The sequence below is a fragment of the Muscardinus avellanarius genome (assembly GCF_963383645.1).
Source record: "Muscardinus avellanarius genome assembly, chromosome: 8".
Taxonomy (NCBI): Eukaryota; Metazoa; Chordata; class Mammalia; order Rodentia; family Gliridae; genus Muscardinus; species Muscardinus avellanarius.
This window is the reverse complement of record NC_137794.1, coordinates 108,983,114-108,998,164: the sequence shown is the minus strand read 5'-3', so window position 1 is coordinate 108,998,164 and position 15,051 is coordinate 108,983,114. Positions and strand designations below refer to the sequence as shown.

At 49.2% G+C, this 15,051-nt stretch overlaps 1 protein-coding gene across 2 annotated transcripts in view; it reads right to left on the bottom strand.

Annotated features, from left to right (window-relative positions):
* ZDHHC14 (zDHHC palmitoyltransferase 14) overlaps positions 1–15,051 on the bottom strand; it is a gene marked incomplete at both ends in the record, with an annotated part of 280,239 nt that overhangs the window by 17,436 nt on the left and 247,752 nt on the right. For both annotated transcript variants that reach the window (XM_080700038.1, XM_080700039.1), the window contains 3 exons: positions 6,192–6,294; positions 11,911–12,020; positions 13,362–13,464. In XM_080700038.1, the coding sequence (XP_080556164.1) occupies positions 6,192–6,294; positions 11,911–12,020; positions 13,362–13,464 (316 nt within the window). The remainder of the gene's footprint in view (positions 1–6,191; positions 6,295–11,910; positions 12,021–13,361; positions 13,465–15,051) is intronic.

Sequence of the window (15,051 nt, the reverse complement as noted above, 5' to 3'; positions counted from 1 at the left end):
GCGGGTTCTCTGATCTCACACCCGGCTCTCTACCATCCCTGTGATGTCGAGAACTTTAATCTATCTGCAGTCACTTCTCCTTCCATTATCTTTCAGAATTATTCTCTTGCACTCACTAGTATCCAATTAGACTAAGCAATGTGGTTGACTTGGTGGAGATAGGTTGGCAGAGGGAGGGGGAACGAACATTAGGAACATATAATAAACGCCAATTAAAAATAATCTTCCAGTGTGTGAGGCGAACTGAGGCTAACATCATAGATGACAAACATGAGAAAGTATTATAGTCCCTTTGTTTGTATTTGAATGCCAGAGTTACTGATACTTCTAGGATAACTGACAAAAGTAAGTCAGATCTCCATTATTTTAGAGTGAATTTATACCAACCCTATTGTTTCTTCATCAGCACCAGGACACAATGAGGGTTGGCACCCAGCTACCTGCTAGGCATCCCTTCCCACACCATTTATCACAGGCACTAGAATTCCAATGCCCAAGTCAGCTCCCTCTGGCCTGATTTTTTTCTTCTTCCTCCTCCATTTTCTTCCTCCTCCTCCTCCATTTTCTTCCTCCTCCTCCTCCTCTTCCTCCTCCTCCTCCCCTTCCTTTTTTGGTGGCCCTGAGGATTGAACCCAGGGGTGTTCTGCCTCTCAGTTACAATGCTACCCCTATTTTATTTTTTATTTTGAAACTGTGTCTCACTAAGTTGCTGAGAGCCTTGCTAAGTTCCTCAGGCTGGCCTTGAACTTGGAATCCACCTGCCTCAGCCTCCCAGTTGCACATCCTCTTGAACTTCCATTGCTGAGTTGAACAACTGTCTCACTCACATAAGTCCAGGAGGCCTCTCCTGCTCCTTTCTCCCACCTCAACAATGCTTCAATTCCCAGACTTTCCTGTGTTGCCTTTTTTTTTTTTTTTGCAGTACTGGAGATGGAATCCAGTGGCGTTCTACTTCGAGCTACACTCTCAGTCTTATCTTATTCTTTATTTTGAAACAGGGTCTCACTAAGTTGTGGAGGGCCTCACTAAATAGCTGAAGCTGGCCGTGAACCTGCGATCCTCCTGTCTCAGCCTTCTGGGTACTAGGGTTACAAGCATGCGCCACCATGCCCGGCTCTGTGTCGCGTTTATTCTGACCCTGCCTCTGTGGTCCTGGCCAGTCCCTCAGTCACCAGGCCTCCTACAAGGGCCTCCTCTGCTCATCCTCTCTCCTTCCCTAACTCACAGACCTTCCCCACCCAGGCTCCTGCACAGTCACCAGCTTCACCTACTCCAAATGAACATCTGAAGGTATTGCTCACTGAACTTAGCTTCTCACCACTAACAGAACAAAATCTGAGCTGAGTACAGGCACCTGGGCCCTTTGTGCACTTCTTATCCCATCATAGGCCCTCCACACTCTCCTGATGCAGTCATCCCTGCTCCTTGCAAGCACTGGGCAGATTCTCCCCCAGCTGCCTCTGCTGCTGTGTTTGCTCTGAGTGGAACATCATCCTGCTATAGCTTGGATCTTGAATGTCCTCCAAGGCTCATGTGTTAAAGGCTTGGTCCCCAGGGCGGCACTACTGGGAGGTGGCAGAACTCTTAGCAGGTGGGACTTAGCAGGAGATTGTCAGCTCACTGGGGGTGTGCCATCAAAGGGGCTGTGGGATCCCTGTTCCTCCTCTTCCCCTCTTTTGCTTCCTGGTCCTAGGTGAGCAGTTTGCTTCACTATACACTGCAGTCAGAGGCATGTGGTACCTGCACCAGAGGCCTAAAAGAAGTGGGTCCGTCTGCCTGATCATGAACTAGAAGCTCTAAAATCATGAGCCCAAACAAACCTTTTTTCTTTATAAGTTCATTATCTTAGCTAGTCTGTTATAGTGGCAGAAAGCTGACTAATACACCTTCTATTTTTAGTTGGCTAACTCATTGCCACCTATCTTAATATTGGCTCAGATGTCTTCTTCAGGAAGCTCTGCCTGAGATCTAAGTCCTCTTTTTTTAAAGCCCCACCCTACCCTACCTTGCATATTCTAGTGCAGTTTGTTGAAATCCTCCATATATACCCTTTTCTCTGAATAAACCATCTATAATGTCTATTAACCTAAAATTTTTCAAGATGAAAGACACTTCTTTGTGCAAAGCAAAAAAAAAAATACAAAATTACTCCATGTAACACAAACTTTAGAGAGTTCAAGGGAATTTAAACCACATGGATGGTGTTCAGCATTGCTGCTTATTAAAATAATCTCCAAGACCCTAACAATCCCAAACCCTAGGTCTCTGCCCTGGGATCTGAAGTCAGATGTCAGTATTGTGATTTCAAGAGTATCACAGTCTGAGGAACCTGGGATCATTCTGAGTTGTCTCCTGGGTTCCCAGATTTGAGTGCCAGGTCTGAAGAGAGTAATTTGACACCAACTCCAGGCTTTTAAAATTGAAACACAACATGCAGTGGGAGCATCTGTGTCATTCTGAGCAAGTTGTCAATATTCGGAAACCTCGGTTTCATTCTTTGTAAAGTGGGGCTATCTTGCAGGCTATTGGGATAAATGAGATGAGGTCCTTGTTTAATATTAGCGATGCTCTGCCCACTGTCGATGGTGATAAACCTCGGCAGAGCCCCACTGGAGTGTAGTTTGGTTCATTCGTAGCATGGCTTGAAATCCACCTTGCCATTCTGACTAGCTCAACATGAACAGATCCATGTATTGGTTTTCCCATCTGTCTAATTCAGGATTGGAACACAGAAATTTTTTATTGATTGTGCAGTCTGACTATATCCAAAAAAAAAAAAAAAGAAGAAGAAGAAATAAGTAAAAAGGAGGTGCTGGATTGCTTAGAAGTTACTGGACCGGCTGTGCTTAGCAACAGATCTGCTGGCTCTCCAAGGAGCAGAGGAGAGATGCCCAGGGGTCTGCTGTGGCACCAGAGACCAGGAAGCCCAAAGAGTTTTGGGGACCTGGGGCCATGCCCTGCTACCCTGATAGGCTACTCATTTCTGTGATGACCTTGGTTGGGGTGTTTGGCATAGACAGTCTGAGCAATTCAAGCGAAAGGAATGTTCCCAGTGCTCCCAGAGAAGCAGCTTTGTTGTCAGTTTTAAAATATTTTAGCTCATTTTTTCATATTTTGACAATCCCTAGAAATTTCCAGGTATGCATATTTGGCCCTAGCATCACTCAAAGAGGGCGGAAGCAAAGCCAGGAGTGCGGGGTCCGTCATCCATACTGGAATTCACTTGGTGGGAGGTCCCAGCTCACACAACGGAGAATGCTGCCTGTATTTCCCAGATATTTAACAACAACCACAACCACAACCACAAAACATCAATGCGACTCTTTTGGGCTTGCTGCACATGCTCTTTTGCTCTCAATGAAGTTTTTGGCTACTTCTCTTTTGATCTACAAATGATTACCAATTTCTATTTGTTTTAACTTTTTTAGTCCTTAAGTTGTCCTTCTTTTCATCTATTTCTGTAATAAAATAATATTGATATAAGACAGATGAGAGATGGTGACACACTTGTTAGATTGAAACAGACACATTCTAAGAAAGATACCCATTACTGAAACTGACCCAAGAAGAAAAAGAAAATCTAAACATATATAGAGAGATAATCAGTTATCCCCAAACTAGCCACAGGAAAGGTTCAAGACCAGAGGGTTCCACTGTAAATTCTAAAATCTTTAAAAAAGAATTAATACTGATTCTTCACAAACTCCTCAATAAACAGAAGTAGAAGAAACACGTCTAAACTCATTCTATATGGCCTGTTTTACCCCCCCATACCAACACCAAAGATCTTACAAGAAAAGAAAACTGCAGACAGTATAATTTATGAATACAGATGCAAAAATCTTCAGTAAAATACCAGCAAATTGAATCCAACAACATAGAAAAAATGATCATAGATGACAAGCAAATCAGATTTATTCTAGAAATGCAAGAAATATGACACAAATAAGAAAAGCAATATGCAATCCTATTCTCAGGGGAAGTTTGGGGGTGACAACCAGACTACACATACCCCCAATCCTGTGGCAATTGCTGACCGAGCTTCAGGTCTGTTGATCAGGGTGGTGTGGGAGGGGAGGAAGAGCAAAGAGCCACATTCTACTTTCTTCTGGGAGTGGGGTGGGCTCTCTCCTGTGTGTAGGGACTAAGGCACTGTTTTCTCTGCCCTCAGAAAATCAAAAATGGCTCAGAGCTGGGAGAGGCTTTATATCCAAGCTAGTCCCAGCTCCCATTTTTCAGAAGAGGAAAACCGAGGACCAGAGAGACAGAGCGACTTGCTAACCATCAGGGAGCAAACTGGTGGGGGCCTGGTCCCATTCTGGGCCCCTTCCTCCACTCCAGGCCTCTCCACTGTTGAGTCGTTCAGAGAGGACACGATTGCTCTGCAGATCACATCGTCCATAGATATCAGGGGGATGAGGATGGTGGTGTTGATGGTGATGGCAGCTAACCTTCTCTACACTTGTTCTAAAATCTTGTTCCGGGCAAGATTTTAAGTGCTGTTCTTGTCTGAACGCACTCAGTGCTCACGGGAACCCTGCCAGGTAAGGACCTCAATGTTTCATCCTATTTTGTGGATGAAAACCCTGAAGTGGAGTGAGGTTTGGCAACTTGTCAAAGTCACACATCTAGGAAGTGGCAGCCTCTGGTTTCCACAGAGCTAGTCCCCACTCCTGTGTCCGCTTTAAGAGAGGACTAAGGCAGGCATCTGAGAGGGGTTGGTGGCCGAGTCTGAGTGCTCGCCGCGTGGAGCTGGCGGCTCTGCACAGCTTCTATGGCTGGCTCGAGCTTCCGGCTCAGGGGCTTGACTCCACGACTCTGTGTCTGGAGCAGTGCTCCCAGGTTTGACCCCAGGCCTTGTAGCTTTCTGAAGTCTCGTCTCCACAGGGAGAAGGTAGACCACAACACTCACGCACAGAGGGTTTCTTGACCTTGGAGCCCAGGGTTTTACCAGGAGAGCTCAATCTTTAATTATATGCAAACCGTGTGTCTGAGCTCACAGGGGAGCAGATTTCATCACGGCTGCGTCCCTGCAGCGTCCCTGTGCTGTGCGCGCCTGCAGTGGACCCGGCCTTGCTGGCTCCTTTACACACACAGGGCTTTCCGGGCCTCTTAGGAGCTCTCAGGCAGCCCTGAAGGCAGGGGTGGGAGGAGCTCCTCCCTGGTGTGTGCAGGATGCTGAGGTGGCTGGGGAAATGGCTGCTCAGGTGTGCTGTGTAGCTATGCTCAGGTGTGTGTGGTCCAAGGGCAGGACATCTCACTGGGTAGGCGGTCAGGGCTACGGGCCTTCACTCAGACCCCATCATGACTCAAGACACCACAGACCCTGGGTCAGCATGTCAGGGTCCAGAGCTGTTCCAGTGACATGTGGATGGCGCACCCAGCCCTCTCTAGCGGCCCAGCAGGGAGCTGTTTCCCATCTTCCCAGTGGGCACAGAAGCCCAGGGCTCAGGGGAACGGGCTTCCCCAGAAGAGTCTTACGTCAGCGCCTTGATCTGCGAGACACAGAAACTCTGGTTCAGCTCTACAAAGAGTAGTAGTGGTGGGGATGGAGGACAGAAGACTGACAGCTTGGCAGAAACATGAAACTTCATGAAGGAAATAAAAGGAGGCCTCTGCCTTCCAGACACCCAAGGGACTAAAGGTACTGGTTGTATTGTGACTACTGGGTGTCCATGGAGAGACCCCTGCCCCTTCCCCGTCCTCTGCCCCTGCACAGGCCTTTCTGAGGCAGGCGCATGAGCACACAGTGCATGCTCTGGAGAGGCCCCGGGCAGGTCCTGACTGCAGGTTCTGGTCCTGGCTGGCAGTAGGGAGAAGTGGCAGTGTTATCCTTTGTGCACTGACAGAAGTGGCTGTGGTGTGGTCAGTACAGACCAGAGCTGATAGACAGCATGGGAAGTAGAGACGTGGAGCCCGGTGGAGGCGAACAGCCGACTCCCATCCCTCAGCGACACCCCATCCTGCAGAGGGCTTGCTATCAGTGTGGCGCATATCTCCGCTTGGGCAGAGATCTTGAGTGCACCTCCCCTGAATGTCAAGCCGGCCAGGCCTGGGGACTACAGTCCCTTGTTAGACGGCCCACGGCTGCCCTTGCAAGCCCGTCAGCCACAGCCGCCTGGGTTGTTACTGGGTTAGAACGTGTGTAAGTGGGAAGAGAAGCGGGGAGCGGGGTCCCAGCGCAGCTTTACCATGTCACTCTGGGACTGCATGGCTCCATACATGGTGATCCCATTGGAGGGCGCCGCTGGCTGCGGGGTGTCTGGCTGGATGTACCCTCTTCTGTCGATGAGGCTGCAAGAGAGGGAAAAAACAGAAAAGAGTGAAGAAAACCCCAAAGACGATGACGAGATTTCCATATCCAGGCCTGGGCTCCCTCTTTCTGTGCTGGTCCCACCGCAGGCACCTTAATACACCCCCTCACCTTCTCTGACATCAGTACCAAAACCCTTTTAAAGGCCAGTCTAAACACGTGCCCCAGCACCAGAGCCCGGCTTGTCCCCCACTGCAGGAGGCCCCCGGCCTGAGGCCCCGCAGCCTGCCACAACCTCTTGGCTTTGAGTCCGTGGCTCCTTATCACTCATTCGGCAAACGTGTTCCGAGCACGTGCGCTGAGCCGGAGCATGGCATGGGGACAGCACTGAGGCCACCTGCGTGCTCCCTGCTTTGCATGACAGGTTTCTATTCCAACTTCTCCCCACCCCTGCCCCAAGCCATGTTCCCTCCCTCCCCACCATCCACTGGTGTCGGCTTGCAGGAGATGTCATGGGTTGATCTACACAGAAAGAAGTCCCGAGCCTGGTATCAGGGCCTAGGACCTTATCTGGAAATGGGGCCTATGCAGATGTAGCTAAGTTAAGTTCATACTTGATTCGGGTGTTAGTCTCATGTGGCCAGCGTTCTTAGGAGAAGACAGAGGACACAGGAAAGAGAGTATGTTGTGAAGGACAGAGGCACAGGGCGGTCATGTGACCCGCAGGCAGGGACCTGAGCCTTGGCCTGTAGGATCCCGCAGCCGCTGGCACAGGCGAGGTGAGGAGGCACCTCCCCAGTCTCAGCTGCACAGCGCCTGAGGTCATCTAAATGTTCCTTAAAAGCTTCTAATGTTAGATACATGGGAATTACATACATGGAAGGTAACTGGTAAGTGATCTTTATGCCTTGTGCATTATATCTGAACCTTAATCATATAAAATAGTTAATGAAATTATTAAAGCTTCTGCCACCTATGTTTAGTACCACTAAAAATGTGTCATTTATACTTAATTTACATCTGTTTGCTTTGACTAAATTAATGTTTTATTATTGTATAAGAGAGACAATTGTCCATCAGGTAATAAGTCTGTTTCTATTAAGGCTGTCTCTAAACTTATAAAAAATCTAGAGCTATTCTTTGATTTTTATCAATGCTGTTAACTTACATAGACTTACAATGATCTTCCTGAGCCGGGAAATCGAAGTTTCACTTCAGTACTAAAGTTTAAGTTAATTTATATGTTAACTTCTATGTAGCTATAATGTTAATTATTATTGATTCCTTTGTAAGTTAACTTTATATTAATGTTTCCTAAGTATCTTCTAAAATGCAAATCTTAAGAGAACACTTTACCAGGTTAGTGTCCTTTAAACAAAAAAAAAATTGTTAATAGCGACATATTTTTTAAGGTTTATATCTGTGTGTTCCTAAATTGTATTATGACCATCTTAAAGCAAATATAATCAGAAGTGCTCAAATACTTGGCATTCCAAATAATGCCACTTTGATTAAAAATCAGGATTAATAATAACATATAAAATCAAATTTAAATGAGCTTTTTATCATCAAATATTATCAGAACTATTAAAGAAACTGGGCTTGCTTTGTCACTAATAGTTTTGTTCGGTATTTCCTTGTATCTTTGTAATTGTTGTTGGTTAGCATTACAGTTGGACACCTTGACTGCAGCCTCCAAAGGGTTAGAGAATGGCTGGTTATTGTTTTAAGTGCCTGTCGCTCATTTTAGGGCACTTTCTTATGGTGATCTCAGAAATTACTACAGGCCTTAGGCCAAGAGGGCAAGGAGAGAGGCCTGAGGCCTGTGCGGGTGGGGGCTGCAGGCTAGGCTTGGCAGGTGTGAGAGAGGACAGGACCTCCGGCACCGCGGAGCTGCAGTGGGTCCTCAGAGGAAGCCTGTGGGTCCGCAGAGCCACCAGCCTCAGGGCCCCGCCGGCTTAGAGAGCTCTCACGTGGACGCTGGGGCCAGCACCATGCCTGGCCTCTCCTGTCCCCATCCACGAGTCTCCCTGCTGTTGGTCAGGGAGTGGGACTGGGGGGATGCAGGGGCTCCCCGCAGGGGTGGAGGGGAGGGGAGGGGTGCACTAACTGCTAGAGAACCTCATGTGGAACGTTTTGATTCACTGGAAAGAAGGGAAAAGAAACTCTTCTTAAGCAACAAGGGAACTAAGGAACTTGCAGGGGATTTCAGGAGCAGGGAAAGAGCTCGGTTATCAGGAACGCCTGCGGGACAGCAGGAGCCCGCGTCCAGCCTGGTTGACATGGCTGTGCACCCAGGGCCATGCCTCTGCCTGCTGCGCTCAGGTGGCTGTGCCCCCCTCTCCTCCTGCTCCTCACCTCAGCTCACGAGAGCCCCCCCAGCTGTGGCTGTGCGCCCCAATCGCTCCTCACCCCCTCACTCCTGCACAAGAACTTTTTTGCTTCCTCCTCTGACAGCTAGACCTTCACCACAGGGCCCTCGCACATGCTGTCCCCTCTGCTCCTCCCTGCAATTCACCCCCACTCCCACTCATCTTTTACACTAGACCACACTCCCCCCTCTGCCAGGCGGGTCCCACGGAGTTTTCCCTGTGCTCCACCTGCCCCTTGATGATTCCTCTGCCCAGGAGACGCCCTCTCTCCTGTGTGCACCCTGCACCTAGCACAGCGCATGCCCACGGGGTGCTCAGTAAGTAGTGGCCAAGTGAATTCCTATCCTGGGATGACATGGGATCAGCCTGAGTAGGCCTGACACCGAGTCCCGGGGTCCTTGGGACTTCCTGATTTTCCATTCCTCCTGCCAGGCTTCTATCAGGACACCTGGCCATTCCCAGGGTGCCACCGCCCAACCTCCAGGGATGTGTGTGGGGTCAGGATGGCGGTCTGGTGCGCCTGGTACACAGGCCCTCGCCCAGGTCACAGGGTGGAACTGTTGATTACTCATTGAGGCAACGCAAGCAGGCGGTTCTGGGCACACGGGTCTGAGGCAGGGGTGCCGATCTGCAGGCTGGCCTGGCAGGGATGCCCAGTGAAGGCCCCATCCGCGGATGAGGTAGGCAGAGAGAGGAGGAGGCTAAACCGAGACAGGAGGGAGGAGCAGCCCCTCTAGGCATCCCACCTGGGGCCAGCCCGGACACCTGGGAGCAGGTGAGGGCAGCCCTTCCCCTGTGCGCACACCTGGAAGGTGCTCGCCTCATTCACTGGGAGGCTGGGCTTGCTCCAGCACCCGGGGTCCCTAAAGCACAACCCCAAGCCAGCTCTGTGTGATCAGTCTGTACCAATCAGAAGACACCAACTGACCCCAGACCAGGCCTTCCCCTGGGAGGCTCCAATGGCTGACCAATCTTCTCTTTCCTTTGCCTGGATTCTGCTCGCCCTGTAGACATCTCCTGGTGCCCTTTCTGTGCAGTCTGAAACCACTTACAGAGGGGAGCTGTCCGATGCCAAATCCCTACCTGCTCAAGTAAACTCATTAACAGTTTATTTTGCCTCAGTTTACCCTTTTTAGTGGTACTGGGGGTAGAACCCAGAGGCTTTCTACTTCCGGGCTATACTCCCAGACCTTTTTTTATATTTTATTTGGAAACAGGGTCTCACTAAGTTGCTGAGAGCCTAAGTAGCTGAGGCTGGCTTCGAACCCGTGTGATCCTCCTGTCTCAGCCTCCCAAGCCGGGGATTACAAGCGTGCGCCACCACACCCGGTGTGTCAGTTTACCCTTTTGACAAGAAATTCAAGCAGTTCCTAGGCGAGGGCCATCCTTGAGGAGAAAGAAGCCTCTGCCCGGAGAACACAGAGTTTGGAAAGAATACAAGTCCGGTCCGGCCAAACAGCAAACTTAATCAGTTGCCAAGGAAGTCATTTTGGTTGTGACAAGATTTGGTCTATAGCTGTATTCAGCAGCACTGTGTGCAAATCCAGGACCCAGGGGCAGGAGTTTGGACAGGTGCAAGGGATTTTAATTCCTTTCCTGGACTCCAATGTGTATTCAGATGAGGGGAAACGAAGCTCAGTCCTCTGTGTTCAGCTCTGAGGCCCTTCCCAGTTCTCAAAAACCCACCAATAGAAAACAGCATAAAATGGGCAAAGTTCCAGCGCTTCCTGATCCCTCAGGAATCAGGAGGAGCCCCAAGGAGGAGGTCTGGGAGAATCTAGAACTCCTGTAGCACCCAGCAGGTGGCCCCTGCCCCAGGCCTTGCCTGCCTGACAGCACCCCCAGGAGGCCTCTGAGGAGCAGGTGAGGGTCCCCAAGATGCCCCGCTACAGAGGAGAGGTATACTTGCTCCCAACTTCCCAGGCCAGAGGTGCAGAAGGATTATTTCTAGTGACCCAAGAACATCACAATGACTTCTGCAGAAGCAGCCTGGTGCTGTCCCCTGAGTGGCCATGACACCGACCAGGCTTTTGTTTTTCTTACTTTCTATTTTTTTTTTTTTTTGCATGACTTTTGCTTCCCTGACAAGGATTCTTTCTGAGGCTGATACCACCTAATTGTGCATTCCAGGGCAGGCACTGGTGAGTCCCGGTGTCAGGGGACTGCCTTGGAGACCATCCAGTGGCCTTGGTGGCTTCTATCCGCTTACACATTTAGAGACCAAGGAGGAAGAAGCAGTGGACTGAAAACTCACCCAGACCCTTGGCACCCTTGCTCAATCAATACTTGTCAATGATTGGTTGACTGATCCGTAGGAAGTCACCTAGTTGGGCGTAACTCCGCAGTAACACAACTTTGACTGGTCTTTGAACCTGTGCAGCTCTGACCTGGAGGTCGTGTGCATCTGTGGATGGTCACTGGTGCTAATGTGAGGTGCCCCGAGGAGCCTGCATTCGCCAGCTGCGGGATCTTGGGCCCATTATTTAAATCCTGTCCCTCAGTTCCCTCCTCTATAAAATGTGTGATACTGGTACCTACCACACAGGTACAGAGTGAGCGTTTAGGAAGGGAATACCGGCCAAGCACTCAGAGCAAGACTGCACACCATTTCCATAAATGTCAGCCATGGACGCGATTAATAATATCATCTCTACAGTGTCAACTCCTCCAGCCCATGGCCCATTCAGTCCTATATTCCTTAGTACTTGCTTCTCAAGTTTACTCACTGTTCCCTGCATGTGTGTCCTGCCTCTGTCACCATGGTAACCACAGTTTCCTGTTGTGATGCTCATGTCATTCAATAATTAACAGGGTCACACGCTTCCATGATCCTTCACATGTTTTCCTATTTTCAGCTTTAGGAAACTCTCCCCAAAATGACACAAATTCAGTTCGGGGCCAACTCTATATTTCATGCAGGTCCTGTCTCCATGGCACAGAGCAAGAGCTGAGCTGGGTGTCAGTGGTGGGTGTGACTGATTCCCCTGGATAAAGCTACGCTTCTGCCTCATGGGCAGAAGGGATGTGCCCTTTAGAGATTTGTGAAGATCTAGCATGGTGGTGCATACTTATAATCCCAGTACGTGGGAGACTGAGACAGGAGGATCACAGGTTTGTGGCTAGCCGCAGCTACTTAAGTGAAGCTCTCAGCAACTTAGCAAGACTCTTTCAAATTAAAAAAATAAAATAAAATAGGGCTGAGGGTGTAGCTCAGAGGTAGAATGTCCCTGGGTTCCATCCCCAATACCAAAAAAAAAAAAAAGATTGTGAAGATCTGAGTCTTACCTTGGAGATATGGGCCCGCACAAGGCTACACAGCAATTTGTAAAGATATTTCCGTAGCTGTAGGGATTGTAATTTTCTTTACCTCTTTTATTGGACCAAGATCCTTTAATCTGAAAGAAAAGGAGTGTCAATAAAATACAATATCCTTCACACCTTTGCTGAAGCTCAGGCAAACTGCACCATGAGAAGTCCATAAGAAATACAGATAATCTTTATCCTTTTCTTCACCAGGAGAAACAGAAGTACTTTCTAAAGGAATGTGTGTGTTTACACCAAATTCAGACTATCTCCAAACAGCAGCTTGGATTAGAGAGAGCGTAACATTCTCTGGGGTAATAATCTGTATAGTACCACATGGTACTGACGGTGCTCTCTCATAAGCCAGTGGAGATTTTTTTTCATGCTCACATCTAGTATCCTAAATAGTGATTAAAAGAACAAATGTTGGAGCAGCGAATGTGGCTCCCAATTGCCAGTTTAGACTGTAAAGATCCAGCCTCACACTCTTGCTAAAATAACCTGTTTGGCAGATTTTTTTTTTCTTTCAGTACTGAGGATGGAACCCAGGGGCATTCTACCTCTGAGCTACTTCCCCAGCCCTATTTTTTATTCTTTATTTTGAAACAGGGTCTCAGTGAGTTGCAAAGGGCCTCACTAAGTAGCTGAGGCTGGCCGGGAACCTCAGTCATTCTGTCCCATCCTCCCGAATGCTGGGATGACAAGTGTGCACCACCATGCCTGGCTTGTTTGGCAGATTCTAATATTTATAGTGACCATATCAGGTGAGTCATTTTAGTAGTCTTGTGTATTTTTTTTTATCACCACCAATTTTTCTGAAGCTTTTAAGGTAATCTGCCCTATTTGGAGACATCTAATTTCACATATGTTTAGAGATGGCTATCAAAATCTAAGTATTAAGTGAGGCCCATGTTCATTGAGAATCCAACATTACGATTCCTGTTTTGAGTTCTATTTCAACCTGCATTCAGTACAGGCAGATAGTCCTGGGTAAAATGTTAGAGTTGGGGGTCAGGGCTATTTCCTCTAAAAACTAAACAGATATTCTTTGTGAAAGGTACACTCACTCATGGGATCGCTTCAAGACGGCAGCCTACCATGGCCTCTCTTCAAGAGGGGAGTGAGACAAGGTGCTTTCAGAATTCCTTTAGAGGAACAGAAGGAACTCTCTCCCCAGGGCCAAAACTGGGCATTACATGGCCAACCTTAGTGTCTGACTGCCATGGTCAGAAAAAGCACAGAAGGAGGCAGAGATGCCCAATGGAGGCAGGCAGGGTCACATGGCTGCTTCACCTGTGCACCCTCGGTTCCCGAGGGCTGGCATCCGGGGTAGGATGCGGGGCAAGAGTTGGCCCCCGCCCTCTCCCTTCCTCTCCCTCCTCCGTTGCTGAACATAAAAGCGAGCACCGTGCCCCATGCAGTTGGGAACTTACATCTTCGTTTGTTGTCTGGTTGGAACTGATCAAGTACGTGTGGAAACCTGAGAGGCCGACGATGGACCAGACGGAGAAGAAGCACACCACAGCCTCCAACACGGTGGGCCGCCGAGTCAAGGAGCAAACGCAGAGGAGGGGGCTTCTCCGGGCCACTGAGGGAGGGGTGGGACTAAGGCCAGGGAGTGGCACAGAAGAGCAAACTCCTTTTCAGGGTCTCTCCTCATCCGTCATTTCTTGCTTTCCCATTCACATCAGTTTTCTTTCTAACCTGAGGGAGACCTTCAAGGCTGGGATTGGGTCACACCCTCCTGTCCATCCACCCACCCCAGCACAGAGGGTCACCTGTGGCTCTGGAATGAAAGGCAGGCCCCTGGAGAATCACTTGCTTTTCATTTTCTTTTGCCCTGGGGATTGAATCCAAGGCATTCTACCTCCCGGCTACACCCCCAACTTTTTTTTTTATTTTGAAACAAAGTCTTACTAAGTTGCTGAGGCTGGCCTCAAAACTGCGATCCTCCTATCTCAACTTCCAAAGTTCTGGGATTAAAGGCATGTACCACTGTGCCTGGTATCTCAGTTGCTTTTTTGTGGTGGACAGTGCCCCTGACTTACTTTTTTGGGGGGCCTGTGCACTTGGTTGTTCTCCCTATTGACTGCCACCTTCACCTGGGACTCACGGCGGAGCTGAGGGCTGAGGTGACCATAAGAAAGCATACTGCTTTGAGTTCACAGACGCTCATGCCATGGGTGAAAGGACTCAGTATTGAAAACCCCTTCAGACAGAGACTACGGTTTTGGTTCCTGGTGACTGAGGACTGTGCCATCAACAGGTGTCCTCAGCAGGACAGCTTCTGTGGTCTAGTGGCTGGCTGTCTATTCCCAGCTTCTAAGGTTGGGGAGAGCCTGCAGGGGTGCATCTCACATGGCAGGGGGTGGGGTGCTTTCATGTAAGGGACAACTTTCCAGCCCCTCAGCCAGTCCCTGTCATGTACAGCTGTACTCAGCTGCTGGTAATCAGGACTTCCTGCTCACGGGACAGCAGGGGATGGCGACAACCAATAGACACAGCTTGGCAAGCATCCACAGACAGGACCAAATGACCAAAAATGTGGCAGTCTGGGAGAGCATCCTCCTGTCCCACAAGTGTTTATATAATTTGGTTCACAAGATATAGTTGTTTCTGAGGAAAAACCCTATTAATCACAAGGCTGGCCTCGGGGCTTAAATACACACTTGGCATTTGCCTAGCAATGAAGGCAACCCTCCTGTCTTCCTCACGCTTCCGTGGATAGAAGCCCACAGATCATGCTGGTATATGTCACCATCAATTTTTCCAGGTGGGAGATAATGCATCTTTTAGAGAACTGAATACATTACCCTGTGCAGGACCATGGTCTCTTGTGACACAATGAATGAATGCCACTGGCCAGCACCTGGGATGCCACAAAACCAATGGAATGGAAGGCTTCCCTCCCTGGGCTCTCACCATGGTGATAAGCCATGGGCAGGGGTGCTCCCAGAGGAGCGAGCAGTCAGGAGGACCTAGAAGGGCAAGTCTGCTTCTCCCAGGGTTACCCTGTGGCAAAGGGCTATGCTGGGAGCCATGTGTGTGTATGGGACACACGGAGGGTGGCATTCTCAATGGCTTGCCCACAGGTCAGACCTCACAGAGACCCTTGGGCCCCTG